The sequence below is a fragment of the Lampris incognitus genome, chromosome 4, assembly GCF_029633865.1.
Source record: "Lampris incognitus isolate fLamInc1 chromosome 4, fLamInc1.hap2, whole genome shotgun sequence".
NCBI classification, from domain to species: Eukaryota; Metazoa; Chordata; class Actinopteri; order Lampriformes; family Lampridae; genus Lampris; species Lampris incognitus.
In genome coordinates this window covers 70,099,449-70,120,023 of record NC_079214.1, presented here as the reverse complement: position 1 = coordinate 70,120,023, position 20,575 = coordinate 70,099,449, and the positions used below count along the sequence as shown (strand labels likewise).

The window sequence follows — 20,575 nt, the reverse complement described above, 5'->3', positions numbered from 1 at the left end:
CAGGGGAACGAACGCCAGCCAGGATGACTGTCGGAACGCAACTGCCGGTCTGCATGGGCTAGCAGTTAGCTTAGCCTGCCCCGCTCCCGCGTCCTGTCAGACCGCCCTCGGTGTTTCCTGTTCGGGCACAGCTCCAGGCAGGGCCGTGGTCCTTGGGCCCACAGGATGTAGCGGACCAGGCTCCCTCTGCCGATCCAACGCCAGCTCTCCCAGCCAGACGCCCTTGACACACCTCCCTCCCCGCACTCCTCACGACGACACAAACGCAGACACGGACAAAAACACTGCACAGTCGACGCTGGGCGAGGCCGCCACCAGACCACCTCGGTGTTTCCTCTCGGGCAGGGCCGTGGGCTAGCAGTTAGCTTAGCCTGCTAGTCACAATATCAGTCATGGAGTTATATAGACATATATTTGGATGTCAATCCATTTCTGACCCAGAGAAGTCTCACTTTGTAATGCCATGAAAAGTGAGTTGCAGGAAGACAACAGTTGCAGTGTCCGAGTTGTAAAACAGAGACATGCAAACACCAAATGCAGAACAGGTGTAACATTACCCGGACTGTATGTACTGGGATTATCTCTTGGTAATGGATGGCATTTTAAGACACTTCTCAAAACATTCTGGGCCTGTTAGTGCAAAAAAAGAGCCCTTGTAGCAATAGTTACTTGGTGAAGGATTATATCCCAGTGTGCAGCAGTCTGCTGACGCTAGCTTTGTTCAGCACCGAGCCAGTTTAAAAGACTCGGCTACGCCTCACTCGGTTTGTTTCCTAATGATAGGAAAATATGGCTTAGGTTAACAAACGGAGTTTTCCTTTAATGAAGCTTCTCGAGACTCAAGCTGTGCAGGGGTGCAAACAGGGTCACACGCAGCACAAGGGAGTGTGTTTACTCGGACGTGCCGTCGGCTGTTGAGGAGAGCGGTTGTGGAAAACCTTCCTCGTTAAAAGTGTGTACATCTCGAGCTGGGGCGTATTTGTGTGTCCCATTTAATCTTTTGTCTTGGTTTTGATCCACACTGATTTAGTGTGCCCCTATCTGTGTGTGTCTGTCTTGGAGCCGTAGATTATTTTCACTCTCCCTCGCTCAGTGTACATGGAGAGTACAGTGTGAAGGGGGACAGAGGGCATGGGGGCAGCCACTGTCAACAAGCAGCAGACCGTGAGAACGACAGGCTGCTATTTGTGATGTCTGTGTTATACCACAGCTGCTGAAGTCAGATGGACTTGGTACCGTTTTAAGACGTTTTTTTGTCTTTGCATTGCATCAGCAAGATTTAAGTGCAACTGCGGAAATGCACCTCCGATACACAGGCCACTGTTTTGCAGTGCAAGTTGTCACAGCAGTGCTGCAGCTGCAACCTCCTTGTTGCATGTGTTCCTCTACTGGCAGAGGTGGAAGTGAAAGAGATTAAAGATTTGAATCCCTGCCATGGGCGGCTGTATCTCCTGCCACTCTGGTATGAAGTCCTCTGCAGAGCTCTCCAGACGAGGAGAGGGGAGTCCATGCTTGAGATGGCATTCTGTCGCCTTTCTTTTCTCAGTGTGGTTGTTGTCAGAGTGGAAGAACAGCCTGTTTCGGTGGGATCAGCCCGTCCCCGAGGACGAGCTGCAGACAGAACAAAGTGTCAGAGCCAGGGTACATAGCTGCAGTGTTTCACCTCACATAAATACAAAAAATAATTGTTTTGCTTGGATGACGTAGGGGAAAGTGAAGATGCTGAGGGATCATGAGCAGACGGTCCAGCTAGTGATCTTTTTTTTTTTGAAATGGGAAGGTTAATGTTGTATTTTCAAACTGTACATACGTTCTATTTTCCCTGTAGGTTTTTTCTGTTTTTGGAAGGATGTTGTTCCAGCACACAATTCACCACTCCCCTTGCTGTCCGGAAAAAAAAAACGTTATGTTATCTAGTGAAACACCTGCCCTGCTTTTCCATGATTGTGTTCAGCTGGATGTGTTGTGGCCTCTGCACGGCTGGATGGGTTGATTGAGAAGGTGACTGACGATGTGTGTCGTTGTGTTCTCCTGCCTTCAGCACCCTGTCCAGCTGTATCCATGCTGTCGTGGCCCTGCTCTACCCCTTCTCCTGGCAGCACACCTTCATCCCTGTCCTGCCGGCGTCCATGGTGGACATCGTCTGCTGCCCCACGCCCTTCCTAGTCGGGCTGCTCTCCAGCTCACTGCCCAAACTCAAGGAGTTGCCGGTGGAGGAGGTGGGTAAAGTGTGTCTGGATCCTCTGTCTGTCTGTGCTTGTCTCTCAGTTCAGTTCAGTTCAGTTCAGTGAGCTTTATTGTTATGACATGAGCCCATACTGTATTTTCAAAGCACAGATTTGAACATAAATGAATTAGAAACTAGAGGAGGGCACTCAGTAGAGTGCAGATCTCCCCCAGGCATACGTATCGCCCCTTCTCTAGTGCTCTGACTTGGCAACGAACCACCCCTGTTTTTGCTTACTGTGAGAGGGGAAATGCATGCACACATGGACAGAAAAACCAGTCTTTTTTGTGCCGTTATGAGACTTTTTCACAGCGCCACCGTTGAACGGGAAATAGGGGGGGGGGAAATGGTGTCAATATGCAGCACTCAAGCTAAAACATCCACCCAATAAAAATGTTCTGCCTGTCAGTCTGTAGATGCGCAGCCTCCTAGGCGGACCCTCACATGAACTCTGGACAGTGTCTGGAGAACCGGCTCCGGACATTCTCCGGAGTTGCTCTACCGCACATGTCTAATGCTAACTAGCCAGCAGGAGACAGTCTGTGTCAGATGTGTTCTCACCTACTGGAAATGCTCCGTCTGGTTTAGGCCAGGGGTGGCACCTGGGTACAGCATGCAGAAGGCAGGACATGACAGACAAGGCCACTGACTCGCATATGACTGTTTCACGTAATTCACGTGGTAGAAATGTCCTCAACACGCTCACTCGCTCTCTGTGAATACTCCGAACAATACTATCCTCACATGGGCTCAGTCGGATATTACATGGACTTTGTACTAGGAAGCTGGGTGGGTAAAGTCCGAGTAATACCTGGTCTGTTTAATCTGGACATTTACATTCTCATGAACAGCTCCATCGGGTAATGGCTCGATAAGGTCAGGGTTGCAGTGCATGTGTGAATACAGCTCAGTCCCGGCACGGCATGACGGAGATCAGCTATCAGCTATCAAGTTTCAAAGCTCTTATTAAGATGTGTTTAACTGCCGCGGTTGTCATGAGATGAAATGAATCAAGGTGAATGGCTGCTCTGCTGATGGACTTTCATTCGTAGAACAACAAAGAAAACATAGCTCAGCCATGTTCTATCGTAGCTGCTGACCGGCTGTGACTGTGATTAATCCTACTCTGGAAATAGTGGAGTTTAACATGGGAGAGTATGGCACTTCCGCGTGGCGATGAGGTGAATAAGCTTCATTACTTTTGGCTCCTCCAGTGTTCCTCCAGTTCTCCTGTGCTGAGATCAGCAGTGAGCGGTTTGCTGTTGTGAAATATGATCGACTTCTCGTTTACTTTCAAGACTCATACCGGAATACATCATGTTTTGGTTATGACACCACCGCTGCCCGATCTGACTCAACCATAGTGAGAGTCGCGCATGCGCACAGTTGACTCAGAGAGGCCAGCGACGAAAGCAGCGTTGGTCGAGCAAGCTGGAGCGTGAATGAAGAGAGGGAGTGGCGATAGCGAGAACAAACGTCTTTAATCACCACAACCATGCCAGTTCTTCATCATACAGTCATAACTATGAGCAAAAATGAATTAGGCTGATAGGTCCAGTAGTTTTCGAGATTGATCACGGACACACACACACACACACACACACTAAGAGTTCTTGAGTAATTGTGGTGGGGGGGCCGGTGTAGAGCCAGTGCCAGGACATCACCAGCCACTGTTCTGGGGTGCTGTCCTCCTTCATTGTTTGGGCAGTTCTCCAGACAGCCTTAGCTGGAGAACATGGCGGGCCTGCTTAAGCACAGCTATTAAGTCACCACTGCTTACATCTGCCCCTCACAAGGCAAAGTGCTGTGCACAGAAACCACCGTCTCGGACCGCCTGTCCTGGTTAACACCCCGCTCTCTTAATGGGCTCTCAGAAACATCTGTTGTTGGTTTGCGTCCCTCTTCATGTAGCCGATGGACTCACTTAACATTCCAAAACAATCTTTTTTGGAAAGTTAATTGTTTTTAAAGAAGTGAATTCCTTACATTGAAGCTGCTGCAGAGGATCTGGTCATGTGCTGGATGGAGTGTGAGCGCTGCAGAGCGCGTGCAGTGATGTTCGTCTGTTGAATGTGGAAGGGGTAGGCTTGCACATGAGTCAAGGAAAGGAATAGGTGGAGGTTTTTTTAAGTTTACCTGAAACAAGATAAACTCTTATTTCCCTTTCTCAGGCTTTGATGGTTGACCTGGGAGCTGACCGCTTCATTCGTCAGGTTTGTCTAAAATCTTGCAAAACCCCCCACAAAAAAGGCTGTTGTAAGACATGCTTGCCTCAGTGTTTGGTTTTGGCTGTTGAATTGGTTCTGTGAGCATCGCTGTTTAACGCCGCTCACTGCCATGCTTTTGCTTGTTTGTAGATGGACGACGAAGCCTCGCTGCTGCCGCGCAAGCTGCAGTCGGCTCTGGAGCAGGCCCTGGAGCAGAGGAGTGACATCATCAATCAGGACTCCGACAGCGAGTCAGACGAAGGTGAGCAAGGGACAGCTCATCGCTTCCCATGAAAGCAGATGTTATCTTTGTCAATTACAGCAGTAGCGATCTGGCCAGGGTTCAAACTTGTTTGGTGCCCACCCCTAAACAACACAGAGGGAATCTTTGCCAGGAACCCATGACAATTTGTCAGATTCCACAGAGGAGCAGGACTTTCGACTTTCACATTGTGTGTATTTTCTTCCACGAGTCAGGATGTGGTTACAGAGGTTTCGTTCTGGTTTTGTTCCTGCTGGTTTTCTTGTTTTGCGTGGTGTTCAATAGTTTCTTGTTCCAAGAGTAAAGAATTTAAGTTCTTAAACTATTTTAAGAAATAGTTTGCTTCTCTGGTAACCTCCATACAGACATCTATAAAAATGTGTCGTAACAGGGCGTCCGAGTGGCATGGTGGTCTATTCCGTTGCCTACCAACACTGGGATCAGTGGTTCAAATCCCCATGTTACCTCCGGCTACAGACACAGTTGGCTGTGTGTGTGGGTGGGAAGCCGGATGTGGGTATGTGTCCTGGTTGCTGCACTAGCGCCTCCTCTGGTCAGTCGGGGCACCTGTTCAGGGGGGAGGGGGAACTGGGGGGGAATAGCGTGATCCTCCCATGCGCTACGTCCCCCCTGGTGAAACTCCTCACTGTCAGGTGAAAGGAAGCGGCTGGTGACTCCACATGTATGGAAGGAGGCATGTGGTAGTCTGCAGCCCTCCCCGGATCAGCAGAGGGGGTGGAGCAGAGACCGGCACGGCTCGGAAGAGGGGGGTAATTGGCCAGATACAATTGGGGAGAAAAAAGGGGGGGAGGGAGGAAAGTGTCATAACTAATGTTAAATAAATGGGAATGGATAAATAAATAGATATGACTCATATGAATAGATAGATAAATAGATGGGACCCATATGGATAAATAGATGGGAATCATATGAATAGATAGATAAATAGATGGGACCCATATGAATAGATAGATAAATAGATGGGACCCATATGAATAGATAGATAAATAGATGGGAATCATATTAATAGATACATAAATAGATGGGACTCATATGAATAGATAGATTAATAGATGGGAATCATATTAATAGATAGATAAATAGATGGGACTCATATGAATAGGTAGATAAATAGATGGGACTCATATGAATAGATAGATAAATAGATGGGACCCATATGAATAGATAGATAAATAGATGGGACCCATATGAATAGATAGATAAATAGATGGGACCCATATGAATAGATAGATAAATAGATGGGACCCATATGAATAGATAGATAAATAGATGGGACTCATATGAATAGATAGATAAATAGATGGGACCCATATGAATAGGTAGATAAATAGATGGGAATCATGAATAAATAGATAAATAGATGGGACTCATGTGAATAGATAGATAAATAGATGGGAATCATACGAATAGATAGATAAATAAATGGGACTCCTATGAATAGATAGATAAATAGATGAGGATCATATGAATAGGTAGATAAATAGATGGGACTCACATGAATAGATAGATAAATAGATGGGACCCATATGAATAGATAGATAAATAGATGGGACCCATATGAATAGATAGATAAATAGATGGGACTCATATGAATAGATAGATAAATAAATGGGAATCATAGGAATAGGTAGATAAATAGATGGGAATCATATGAATAGATAGATAAATAAATGGGAATCATATGAATAGATAGATAAATAAATGGGAATCATATGAATAGGTAGATAAATAAATGGGAATCATATGAATAGGTAGATAAATAGATGGGAATCATATGAATGGTAATCAGAAAGAAAAAAACGGGGTATCTGAAAGAACAGCCACAACAGTGCTATTTCAAATATTGTTTTGTGAAAAACTTTGGTAACACTTTCTATGATGCCCATGTCTGCATTGCATTATAAATATACCTATAATGCATTGTAATCTGTTTATAGCATTGTATTATTGTTGTTATAAGCACTCATAAATATTCATAATGCTTAATGCTTTTGATGGTGAACAGCTGAATGATGGACATTTCCATTTCTGTAATGTAAATGTCATGTAAAAAACTCACTCCCTTCCCTGCTGTATTGCTCCCAAGCTCTCCTCTCCTAAATGTGTGAGTCTCAATAATCTGATAATTGGTCTTCAGAATTGTCAACTAATATTACAAGGTGTCTAATTCCACTTAGTATTTCACCTATTGGTAGCTCTAAACTTCTGCCTACTACTGACCACTTCCACAAGATGCTTAAATGTGGTTTCATAAATACCAAATCAATGTCTACCAAAGCCTTACTAATAAATGATCTGATTCTTGAACATAGTTTTGATATGACTTGGTTATGTGAAACATAGCTGAAACCAAATGTTTCCTTCCCTTAAATGAAGCTTCCCCACCTGACTATACTTATGCTTGGGCAAATAAAAACAAGGTGGGGGTGTCACCTTAATATATAAATCTATTTTCAGTTTAACCTCTAAACTTGAATCTAAATTCCAGTCTTTTGAGGCTCTTGTTCTTGGTCTATCTCCCTCAGCCATGAATAGACTCGGCTCAGTCCAGTTTGTGATACTCCTCCTGGCTCTTACTCAGTATTTCTTGAAGAATTTGGAGAATTTGTCTCAGGCCTTGTTACTCTGATGAGATTCTAATTCTTGGTGATTTCAATATTCATCTGAATAAGGCTGCTGATCCTCTAAGTAAAGCCTTTCTGGCACTAGTTGATACTTTTGGGTTCACTCAGTTTGTTCAAGAGTCGACTCATTGCAGTGGTAACACCCTTGATTTGGTTTTATCTAAAGGGATAGCTGTTTCTGATCTGAATGTCTTGCCACCCACATCTGCTGTGTCAGATCATTTTCTCATCAAATGTGAAGCATTATTGGCCTGTCCAGTTAATGTCAGCACAGATGTAATTGCCACTCGCCACATTGGTCCCTCCACTGTAGCTGCATTTGGCCAGCAGCTGCCTGAAGTCTTGGCTCCTTCAGTGTAGAGACTGACTCTGTTGAAAATCACGAGTGACTTAAATGTGGCCCTCTCTAGTCTCCTCGATTTCAGTAGCACCTCTCACTACCAGAGCTAGGCGACTAAAGAGGCCTACACCCTGATTTAATGATGAGACACATGCTCTTAAGCAGGCCTGCAGGAGACTGAAACATAAATGGCAAAAATCAAAATTGAAAATGTTTTACCCATCTTGGCATGAGTGTTTATTGAAATACAAGCGTATCTCTCTCTCTTAATCAATATTAATAAACATAATCCCAGATTTCTGTTTGACACTGTAGCTAAATTTACTAAAAAGCAGCCGTCTATTAGCTGCTCACCAGTCATGGCCCATGAATTTCTAGACTTTTCCTGCAATAAGTTTGATGAGATCTTAAACAAAATTAGTTCTTCCACTCCAGCTACTCCTGCAAATCCTGTCTCACCAAATTCATATCTGTACAATGAATCACTGATAGTCCCTGTTATTACAGCTTTTGAGACTATCACTCGTGATACCTTGACTAAGCTAACATTGATAAAGGGGGAGCGGGAGGGTGCCGTTCCTAACCCTCACCTGTTCTACCACCGCCTCAAACTCCATTCAGCAGCATGTTCAGTGGGATCAGTGTGCTGCAGCGTGTACAGCAGGGTCCAGCTCCAGTCGAGGCAGAGTCCCCAGGGAGAAGAGACAGAGTTCAGTCAGTGGGTCCTGTCAGTGGACCACATAGGTCTCATAAGCACTTCTGTTACGTCCGAGGGACGTCCAAGGGATGTAACAGTTTGTCACACTATAATAAAGTTGTCCTACCTGCCACATCCAGGCGAAGTACCGACGGTACAGTTAATGTTCAAAAGAAAAAGAAAGTTGTTGAAAAACCAAGTAATCTCCCCCATAACCGCGTTGGGGAGAGCTTTATCTCCCCCTGGTGGGTTGGAGATTGTGAGGGCCAGGCCACAGATATGTCACCCCAAGAGGGCACCATTACACCATGGGTAAATTGGCCAGCCAGTCCGCTTTTGGTAAGAAAGACATGCACAGAATCAGAATCGGTCTTAATCAGGAATCGGGAACATTTATTTGTCATTTATTTTGTTTATTTTTCATTTATAATTGTCAATATTGTTTCCTCCAGTCCACAGCAGTGCAACACAAAGACAAAAGCACATCCAAAACCTATAAGAACACATATCCTAACTTCAAAAACTACAAAACTACAAAAACACATACACTACCGTTCAAAAGTTTGGGATCACATTGAAATGTCCATATTTTTGAAGGAAAAGCACTTTACTTTTCAATGAAGATAACTTTAAACTAGTCTTAACTTTAAAGAAATACACTCTATACATTGCTAATGTGGTAAATGACTATTCTAGCTGCAAATGTGTGGTTTTTGGTGCAATATCTACATAGGTGTATAGAGGCCCATTTCAAGCAACTATCACTCCAGTGTTCTAATGGTACAATGTGTTTGCTCATTGGCTCAGAAGGCTAATTGATGATTAGAAAACCCTTGTGCAATCATGTTCACACATCTGAAAACAGTTTAGCTCGGTACAGAAGCTACAAAACTGACCTTCCTTTGAGCAGATTGAGTTTCTGGAGCATCACATTTGTGGGGTCAATTAAACGCTCAAAATGGCCAGAAAAAGAGAACTTTCATCTGAAACTCGACAGTCTATTCTTGTTCTTAGAAATGAAGGCTATTCCATGCGAGAAATTGCTAAGAAATTGAAGATTTCCTACACCGGTGTGTACTACTCCCTTCAGAGGACAGCACAAACAGGCTCTAACCAGAGTAGAAAAAGAAGTGGGAGGCCGCGTTGCACAACTGAGCAAGAAGATAAGTACATTAGAGTCTCTAGTTTGAGAAACAGACGCCTCACAGGTCCCCAACTGGCATCTTCATTAAATAGTACCCGCAAAACACCAGTGTCAACATCTACAGTGAAGAGGCGGCTGCGGGATTCTGGGCTTCAGGGCAGAGTGGCAAAGAAAAAGCCATATCTGAGACTGACCAATAAAAGAAAAAGATTAAGATGGGCAAAAGAACGCAGACATTGGACAGAGGAAGACTGGAAAAAAGTGTTGTGGACGGATGAATCCAAGTTTGAGGTGTTTGGATCACAAAGAAGAACGTTTGTGAGACGCAGAACAAATGAAAAGATGCTGGAAGAATGCCTGACGCCATCTGTTAAGCATAGTGGAGGTAATGTGATGGTCTGGGGTTGCTTTGGTGCTGGTAAGGTGGGAGATTTGTACAGGGTAAAAGGGATTCTGAATAAGGAAGGCTATCACTCCATTTTGCAACGCCATGCCACACCCAGTGGACAGCGCTTGATTGGAGCCAATTTCATCCTACAACAGGACAATGACCCTAAACACACCTCCAAATTGTGCAAGAACTATTTAGAGCAGAAGCAGGCAGCTGGTATTCTATCGGTAATGGAGTGGCCAGCGCAGTCACCAGATCTGAACCCCATTGAGCTGTTGTGGGAGCAGCTTGACCGTATGGTACGCAAGAAGTGCCCATCCAACCAATCCAACTTGTGGGAGCTGCTTCTGGAAGCGTGGGGTGCAATTTCTCCAGATTACCTCAACAAATTAACAGCTAGAATGCCAAAGGTCTGCAATGCTGTAATTGCTGCAAATGGAGGATTCTTTGACGAAAGCAAAGTTTGATGTAAAAAAAAACCTTATTTCAAATACAAATCATTATTTCTAACCTTGTCAATGTCTTGACTCTATTTTCTATTCATTTCACAACATATGGTGGTGAATAAGTGTGACTTTTCATGGAAAACACAAAATTGTTTGGGTGATCCCAGACTTTTGAACGGTAGTGTATATCCAACATATAAAAAAAAAATCACACTCCAGAGAACCAACGCCAGCCAGGATGACTGTCGGAACTGCCAGTCTGCATGGGCTAGCAGTTAGCTTAGCCTGCACCACTTCCGCGTCCTGTCAGACCACCCTTGGTGTTACCTGTTTGGGCACAGCTCCAGGCAGGCCCGTGGTGCCCGGGGCCACAAGATGCAGCAGACCAAGCTCCCCCAGACGATCCAGCACCAGCTCTCCCAGCCATTGGACGAAGACACAAACCCACACGCAGATGCGGACAAAGACACTGCATGGATTGTACAGGGTGAGGCTGCTGCAAATGTGAGTTCACGCCGCCATCTTCCCACGCCAAAGGTGGAAAAGAAACGATAAAAACGATAGCCAGGGGTTACAGACTGCAATTTGCTATCATTCCACCTCAGTTAGAGGAAATAATCTATCCTCAGGCTCAGGGGGATCGGCTTGTATTTTACAAGAGGAGATCAATTCTCTGGAGAAAGGGACCATAAAAATAGTTCTGCCTGCTCAGAACCAGGACACATTTTATTCAAGATCCTCCCTAATCCCAAAGAGGGGGGCGAGGCATCCGAGCTATCACAAGAAATACAAATTCAGAATATATACACACACTTCCCTTCTGCATTTTCGTGCACCCAGGAGATTGGTTTATGTCAATCGAAAGACACATATTTCCACAGTCCCATATACCCTTCACACAGGAAATATCTATGTCAGACATGGGCAACTGGCGGCCGACGGGCTGCATTTGGCCCCCAAACCTCACTCAGTACGGCCTGCTGGTCAATTTCCAAATATCCATTAATTCTTGGTTTCACAGGTGTTGGAAGACAAGCGGGCCATTTGACCACATTTGAACCAGATCTCAATTGTAATTATACTGTCCACAGATAGACAGTGCTCCCTTGAAACACAAGAGACCTGTAGCCAAGCAACTGCTTGCATGTGGTCTCGTTTTGATCTTGATGGGCCTCTTCCATGATGAGGAGAGACATGAGCGGCAAAAAAAGAAAACTTGACCTAGGGAACCGTGTCTTCTAGGCAAGGTGGGAAACAATATCTTTTTACGGAATTCAAAGGCAAACCTATGTGTTTAGTGTGCCTGGAAACAAAATCAGCTATGAAGGATTTCAACTTGAGTCACCACTACAATACCACGCACAAAAACAAATATGGCATGTACACCGGAGGTGCCAGAGCTGCTATCATCGCTGACCTCAAAGGAAAACTACACCAACAGCAGAGCCTTTTTACCAAAGCCATGTTTACACAGGAGTCCTCTCTCAAGGTATCTTATACTGTTTCCCTTGAGCTTGCTAAAGCAAAGAAACCCTTGTCAGATGGCAAAACAGTGAAGTTATGTGCAGTAGAGATGGCTAAAGCTTTTGGAAATTATAACATGGCTGTGGGTGAGTTTCAATGGCTTCATCAGTGTATGAATGTGTGTGAATGGGTGAATGTGAGGCATACATTGTAAAATTCGTGCTTTTGAGTGGTCGATAGACTAGAAAAGCGCTATATAACATGCAGTCCATTTACACCAAGCCACTTTATTTTGTCATTGTACAGTTACAATGAAATTTATTTTCTGTGTTTAACCCATCCTATTGTATTGGAGCAGTGGGCAGGTGCAGCACCCGGGGACCAACAACTAACCAACTACTTGCCTACTTGACCCTTTACCAGCAAAACTTTTTAAAACGCTTTGAACTTTCCTGGGATCTGCAATGCTAGACATTATTAATTTATCACTTACTACTGGTACTGTTCCCAGCAGTTTTAAGACAGCTGTGATCAAACCTCTACTTAAGAAACCGCACCTCGATCCAGGGTCTCTTAATAACTATCGACCAGTCTCTAATCTTCCATTCTTTTCTAAAGTACTAGAGAGAGTTGTGTATCAACAACTTTCAACCCATATAGAAGAAAACTATCTATATGAACATTTTCAGTTGGCTTTCAGCACCTGTCACTCCACTGAAACTGCTGTGACCAGAGTGGTGAACGATCTTCTACTAGCTATGGATTCTGATTCCACCTCTGCTGTGTGCTTCTACTCTGGACCTCAGTGCAGCTTTTGACACCATTGATCACTGTATGCTGTTAGACAGAATAAATGGTAATTTTGGTGTCTCTGGCTTAGCTCTCTCTTGGCTTAAGTCCTACTTATCTGGAAGAACACATTGTGTCCGCTATAATAATATTACATGGAAATTCTCTGATATTGAATATGGTGTACCTCAGGGCTCGGTACTTGGCCCTCTACTTTTTTCTTCTTTATATTTCACCTCTTGGTTCAATTATACTCGGTCATGGAATACATTTTTATTGCTATGTGGATGATACTCAACTGTATGTGCCTATAAGGGCTGATGATCATACTCAAATAACTAATTTAGAGGCCTGCTTGGCTACTGTGAAAAACTGGATGTCACTTAACTTTCTGCATTTAAATACAGATAAAACAGAGATGCTGGTCATTGGCCCTGCTAGACACAGACACCAGTTTGAACAAGTAACAATAACAGTCGACAACTCTGTGATTTCACAGTGTGGCAGCAAAAATCTTGGTGTTACGTTTGATCTCAGCCTTTCCTTTGACAATCTTGTCAAAAAAAAAATCACCAAGACTGCCTTTTTTCCTTTATGTAACATAGCTAAAAGTTGGTCTTTCCTGTCTATGGCTGATGCAGAGATTCTAATACATGCATTTGTTTCATTGAGACTTGATACTGTAATGTTCTGTTTCAGGTCTGCCACATGCGAGTACTAAAAGTCTTCAGATGGTTCAAAATGTTGAAGATAACTAAAATAAGAAATGTTGACTATATTGCACCAATTCTTGCCTTTCTTAATCGGCTTCCTATCCATGTTAGATCAGACTTCAAGGTGCTTCTGCTGACTTATAAAAAACTAAATGGGCTTGTCCCATCATACCTGTCTACTACAACTACTACTACTTCTTTTGCCTGCTCCCGTTAGGGGTCGCCACAGCAGATCATCCATTTCCATCTCTTCCTGTCCTCTGCATCTTCCTCTGTCACCCCAGCCACCTGCATATCCATATCCATAAACCTCCTCTTTGGTCTTCTTCTTTTCCTCTTACCTGGCAGCTCCATATTCAGCATTCTTCTCCCAATATACCAAGCTTCTCTCAATCTTGCCTCTCTTGCTTTGTCTCCAAACCGTCCAACCTGAGCTATCGCTCTAATATACTCATTCCTAATCCTTTCCTTCTTCGTCACTCCCAATGAAAATCTTAGCATCTTCAACTCTGCCACCTCCAGCTCCACCTCCTGTCTCTTTGTCAGTGCCACTGTCCCCAAACCATATAACATAGCTGGTCTCACAACCATTTTGTAAACTTTCCCTTTATAACTCTTGCTGGTACCCTTCTGTCGCAAATCATTTCGGACACTCTTCTCCACCCACTCCACCCTGCCTGCACTCTCTTCTTCACCTCTCTTCTGCACTCCCTGGTACTTTGTACAGTTGACCCCAAGCATTTAACTCCTATGCCTTTCTCAGCTCTACTCCTTGTATCCTCACCATTCCACTGTCCTCCCTCTCATTCACACATATGTATTCCATCTTGCTCCTTCTGACTTTCATTCCTCCACCTCTCCAGGCTCTCCTCATCCTGCCTGATCTCATCCATCAACCTGACCATCACCATTGCAAACAAGAAAAAGCTCAGAGCCGATCCTTGATGTAATCCCACCTCCACCTTGAACCCATCTGTCTTTCCAACCGCACACCTCACCACTGTCACACTTATCCTGCACCACTCCTACATACTTCTCTGCAACTCCCGACTTCTTCATACAATACCACACCTCTTCTCTTGGCACCCTGTCATATGCTTTCTCTGAATCTACAAAGATACAATGTACCTCCTTCTGGCCTTCTCTATACTTCTCCATCAACATTCTCAAAGCAAACATCACATCTGTGGTGCTCTTTCGTGGCATGAAACCATACTGCTGCTAGCTGATCATCACCTCTCCTCTTAACCTAGCTTCTATTACTCCTTCCCATATCTTCATGCTGTGGCTGATCAACTTTATACCTCTGTAGTTGCTACAGCTCTGCACATCGCCCTTATTCTTGAAAATCGGTACCAGTATGCTTCTTCTCCACTCCTCAGCCATCCTCTCACTTTCCTAGATTGTTATAAACAATCTAGCTAAAAACTCCTCTGCCATCTCTCCTAAACACCTGGGGACCAACCACTTTTCCACTCGTCATCCTCTTCATAGCTGCCCCCACTTCGTCCTTGCTAATCCACAGCACTTACTGAGCCACTATCCCCACACCATCCAACCTTCTCTCTCTCATTTTCTTCATTCATTAGCCCCTCAAAGCCTCCAAAACCCCATTCATCAGCTCCCATCATACCTGTCTGATCTCCTTAAACCTTACATTCCATCTTGAGCTCTCCAGGGCTCCTGTGTGTACCCAGTTAAAAAGAGGTCAGCTGGTGGCAGGGCCTTTTCCTATCGGTCCCTTTTCTTGTGGAATAACCTGCCTGCTGCCATCAGACAATCAGAGTCTGTTGAGTCCTTTAAATTCAAACTTAAAACTCATCTTTTTGGCTTAACCTACATTTAGTTGCCTTTAAATTTAGTACTTTACAACATCTACTACATGGTGGGTCGGTTTCTGTCTCAATGAATTTACCAAGCACTGTTCTACCGACGAGATTATAGAGTATAGATTATGGAGTATAGATCGACTATTGCAAACTGTTCTCTTCACTCACATGTCTTTTCTCTCTCTCTGAAAGATGTCTTCTCCTTTCTCTTCTTCTGTATATGTGAATGGTGTGATATGAGTCTCTGTTGTGTGCACGTGCAGTCTGTCCTCCTCCCAGGTCTCCATGGTGATCGTGGTTACGTGGATCGGGTCCTGGGCTGTTCCAGTGGCATCTGGACACTGCTTGGCATCTTTCTCATCATATTGTTCATATATTTTACAATTCCATTATAATTGTTTTATCCTCTTTCAATGTTGTATTGTGTAAATTGTGTAAACACAACATCATTGCAAGTTGTCCGTCTTGGGAGAGAGATCCTCCTCTGTTGCTCACCCTGACCTTTCTTCCTATCTTTTCTCCCTGTTAGAGGGTTTTTTTGGGAGTTGGGATCCAATGCGAGGGTCTAAGGACAGGATGTTTTGTTTCTGTAAAGTCCCTTGAGGGAAATTTGTAATTTGTGATATTGGGCTATACAAATAAAATTGACTTGACTCTAAAGACTCAATTGACTCAAATTATATTAGTTTTTAGTTAGTTATTTGTCCGCCGCAGTGACGAGGACCATCTAGTCATCATGTGATGGGTGACTGATGACTTGCGCGATGATTAAAGTGAGGAAGAATAGTGCATCATCAACCCCACTCTCTCATCCAAGACCACCAGTGGCAAGATTAAGCGAGACGACTGGCAATGGAGACGGATGCAGATTTTTCATCAGGGTTTCTTCCCAAAGCCTTTCCCATGGACGAGTATACCCACAAGGCAGCGAGGTTTTAAATCGGAGTTTTCCTTCTCCTAGATGAACTTCCTGACAGGCTAACGAGCTTCATCTACCCGGGTTTGAAATCAGAGTTGCCCTTTTCCTAGATTGGCTGCCAACCAAGGCTAACGAGTCCAGTCAACCCAAACCCCAAATTATAGATAATAACTGAAACTATTTCTACTTTACCTGTAGCTGTATATAAAGGGTCATAACTGAAATAAACGGAGTTCCGGTAAGGTACTCCAATTTGACGCAACTGAATGATGGACATTTACATTTCACTAATGTAATGTTCCCCCAAAAAACTCATTGTAAAGATTCAATTGACTTGTTACAAAGCATTATGAATATTTATGAGTGCTTATAACTATAAGTAAACAGTGCTATAAGCAGTTATAATGCATTGTAAGTATGTTTATAATACATTATAGAGATGGACATCATAAGAAGTGTTACGAAACTTTCATTATCCTCATGCCTTTTGTGTCGAACACAAATGATTTGCAACAAGTAGAAAATCCTTTTCCAGTCTGAGAAAATACAGAAGATGAGAATTGTGTGCGATGTTATCATTCTTTATTGTCATTACGTTACATACCTCTTGTCAACTCTGAATTTTCCTGTCTTCCTTGCATCTGCAGAGAGTAACACGTTGAACAGCCTGGTGTCAGAAGCCTTCATCCGCTTCTTCTTAGAGACCATCGGGCATTACTCCCTGTTCCTCACCCAGAATGAGCGTGGAGAACGTGCATTCCAGCGGGAGGCCTTCCGCAAATCAGTGGCCTCGAAGAGCATCCGCCGTTTCCTGGGTGTCTTCATGGAATCCCAGATGTTCGCAGGATTCATTCAAGATCGTGAGCTACGAAAATGCAGAGCCAAAGGTAAACTGCTCTGAAGTCAGTTTATTTTATATCCTGTACAGCACTGACGAGATCTTATAAAATTAATAAGTTTGAATGTGACCTCAGTTCTCTGGCTGGCTGTGGTTGCTCTAACCCCCTCCAAGGAAGACGGGGAATATTCGGCGACTAGTGGAAAATAAATTTGATATTGCATTTCATAATCATATGCCAAGGGGCAGTATGAATTGTAATCCTAAAAGGATTTCGTTTTGAACCCCACTGCACTGCAGCAATCACTGTTAACCAACTGAACAAAGCCACTTTTTCAAGAGGATTTTGAGAGTTGTGTGGAAATGTGTAGAGAAGCTGCAAGGCTTCACGGTAAGGGTGACATTCTTTCTTTTGGATCCCCCCCCCTTTTTCCCCAATTGTACTTGGCCAATTACCCCACTCTTCCGAGCCATCCTGGTCGCTGCTCCACCCGCTCTGCTGATCTGGGGAGGGCTGCAGACTACCACATGCCTCCTCCGATACATATGGAGTCACCAGCCGCTTCTTTTCACCTGACAGTGAGGAGTTTCACCAGAGAGACGTAGCGCATGGGAGGATCACGCTATTCCCCCCAGTTCCCCCTCCCCCCCAGAGGAGGTGCTAGTGCAGCAACCGGGACACATACCCACATCCGGCTTCCCACCCGCAGACACGGCCAATCGTGTCTGTAGGGATACACGACCAAGCCAGAGGTAACACAGGGATTTGAGCCGACAATCCTCGTGTTGGTAGGCAACAGATAGACCGCTACGCTACCTGGACTCCCCAAGAGTGACATTCTAACGATAACTTGAAAATAAAATAATTCCAATAATACATTTTTACAGCAATATGTATTAATCAGATACTGATCAAACAAGGACTCAGATGGTCAGTTTTCCAGACAGCATAGGCCTGGTCCTGGGCTAACTTAACTTTTATATGAAGAATCCGCACAAAATTCAGTTGGATCCAGGACTATGCTTAATCTATCTATGGCAAACCAGTTCATAGTCCCATAGACATGACGCACAACTGTCATGTGACTGATCAACAGAACGATACAGGATCATTATCTCAAGTTTGTAGTATGATGTATGTGTAGTACTCACATTTTTAACTGAGTCTCTAACTTATGAGTTATTTACATCATGTCCTGACTGCATGCTGAACATTGACATTGTAAAATAGATGTTTTACAGCGGTTCAACAGAGCTACAGTTAGCTGGTCTGAATCAGGTTTTAGCTAACCAACAGCCCAGAAAAGCAAGATGACACATCAGAAAGACCTAATTTTTTTTGGGGGGGGGTTGCATTTTAAGCCGTTCTTGTTGAGGATATAGTGGAGAGAGACAGGGCACAGGGCAGAGAGAGCAGGGGACGACAGTAAGGTGGTAAAGTAAAAGTTGATAAAAGTAAAACTTTATCAAGGGCATCCGGGTAGAGTGGCGGTCTATTCTGTTGCCTACCAGCACAGGGATTGCCAGTTTGAATCCCCGTGTTACCTCCGGCTTGGTCGGGCGTCCCTACAGACACAATTGGACTTATGTGTGGGTGGGAAGCCAGGTGTGGGTATGTGTCCTGGTCGCTGCACTAGTGCCTGCTATGGTCAGTTGGAGCGCCTGTTCAAGGGGGAGGGGGAACTGGGGGCAATAGTGTGATCCTCCCACGCGCTACGTCCCCTCGGTGAAACTCCTCACTGTCAGGTGAAAGGAAGCGGCTGGTGACTCCACATGTATGGGAGGAGGCATGTGGTAGTCTGCAGCCCTCCCCGGATCGGCAGAGGGGGTGGAGTAGTGACTGGGACAGCTCAGAGAGTGGGGTGATTGACCAAATACAATTTAGGAGAAAAAAAGGGGGGGGATCCCAAAAAAACAACAGAAAACAAAAAGCTTTACCAAAAGATTGATTTGTTTGAAGAGGTTAAAGGTGATGGAGAACATCTTACTTGCATCTCTGTCGATGGTTTTTCTGTGACATCAAATCAAATCAAATCAATTTTATTTGTATAGCCCAATATCACAAATTACAAATCTGCCTCAGTGGGCTTAACAGCAACACAACATCCTGTCCTTAGACCCTCTCGTCGGATAAGGAACAACTCCCTAAAATAAAAACCCTTTAACGGGGAGAAAAACCAGGAAGAAACCTCAGGGAGAGCAACAGAGGAGGGATCTCTCACCCCACTCAGATGAAACTACATGGGTATTAAATACCAAGTGGTAGAATATGAGGGTGAGGCCAAGAGAGAATAGAGGTCGGGCTGGAGAAAAATGTGTACAATTTTGTCAATTTTCTTTTCCCGAGGTGCTCTGTGTGTAAACAGGAGAGCGTGATGTGGTGGAGGAACTTGCTGTGTCGTGCCCCACATTGTGGCAGGACATGATGGAGCAGAGCTACAGAGGAATGAAACATCTCTTCAGACAAACTGAATGTCTGATTTGTCTCTTGGCTGTCACTGGCCTGAGTGTGGCGCTTCTGCAGACTGCTCACTCCTGCTGACCTCTAGTGGCTGCAGATATGTGCTCTGGTACTGAGCGTCTCTTGGCAGATTATTATGGTCGACCATGTCACTATTCTACTTTGTGGAAAACGAGTATCTCTTTAACAAGGGAGACATTTTTCACTTACAAACACACATAACATGCACAAAACTACTTAGATACACAACATTAACATCATAAAAGGAGGATAGTCCACAGCATAACGTAAGAAAACAAGTTCAAAACCACTGGTCAGTGTCAGTTGCTCAAGCAGGAGCAGGACTCACACTCAGTGATTTTTATTTTCTTTTTTATAATTTCCCCCCTTTTTCTCCCCAATTGTACTTGGCCAATTACCCCACTCTTCCGAGCCATCCCGGTTGCTGCTCCACCCCCTCTGCCGATCCGAGGAGGTGCTGCAGATTCCCACATGCCTCCTCACCTGATGGTAAGGACAAGCGCCCCGACCGACCAGATGAGGCGCTAGTGCAGCGACCAGAACACATACCCACATCCAGCTTCCCACCCCCAGACACGGCCGATTGTGTCTGTAGGGACGCCCGACCAAGGCGGAGGCAACACGGGTCGATCCGACCATCCCCGTGTTGGTAGGCAGCGGGAAAGACCGCTACACACTAGTGAATTTCATGAAGATGAAAGCCAGCAAGGGGAATAAGTATCTGAAGTTTACCCTCTTGCTCCGCTGCTCCCTGCAGCACTGCTCATAGTAAGTCAAAGCCCCCGTTCACATACAGAGGCAGTATGGAGAACGCTGAGCGGACCCAGTCCCTCAGACCCAGACTATCACCACTAGGACTCCGGTTAGCAGACTAGACAAATAGTCAAGTCTCAGTGAAGTAAGCATCTTGTGGTTGCTGTGTGCCTTTGGCAGGTCTGTTTGAGCAGAGAGTGGAGCAGTATCTAGAGGAGCTGCCAGACACAGAGCAGAGCGGAGTCAATAAGTTTCTGAAAGGCTTGGGTAAGTTCTGCGTTGGACCGGTTCTGTCTCAGTTTTGCTGGTAGCATAATACCCTGCTTTAAAATTCAACATATTTTCCACTACCAAATACACTCAGTTGTTGCCTTTAAAACACATTTATTTAGACAGGGGTTTGGGTAAAGTGTGAGCTGTATTTTAGTG

General features: G+C 44.5%; 1 protein-coding gene across 6 annotated transcripts in view; it reads left to right on the top strand.

Moving 5' to 3' along the window:
• dennd2b (DENN domain containing 2B) overlaps positions 1-20,575 on the top strand; it is a 155,171-nt gene that overhangs the window by 133,777 nt on the left and 819 nt on the right. For 5 of the 6 annotated variants that reach the window (XM_056279011.1, XM_056279016.1, XM_056279012.1 and 2 more), the window contains 5 exons: positions 2,042-2,219; positions 4,399-4,440; positions 4,585-4,696; positions 16,721-16,960; positions 20,327-20,413. In XM_056279011.1, coding sequence (XP_056134986.1) covers positions 2,042-2,219; positions 4,399-4,440; positions 4,585-4,696; positions 16,721-16,960; positions 20,327-20,413 — 659 coding nt within the window. Of the gene's footprint in view, positions 1-2,041; positions 2,220-4,398; positions 4,441-4,584; positions 4,697-16,720; positions 16,961-20,326; positions 20,414-20,575 lie in introns of those variants that run through there. The other variant, XM_056279013.1, reaches the window with a different exon arrangement.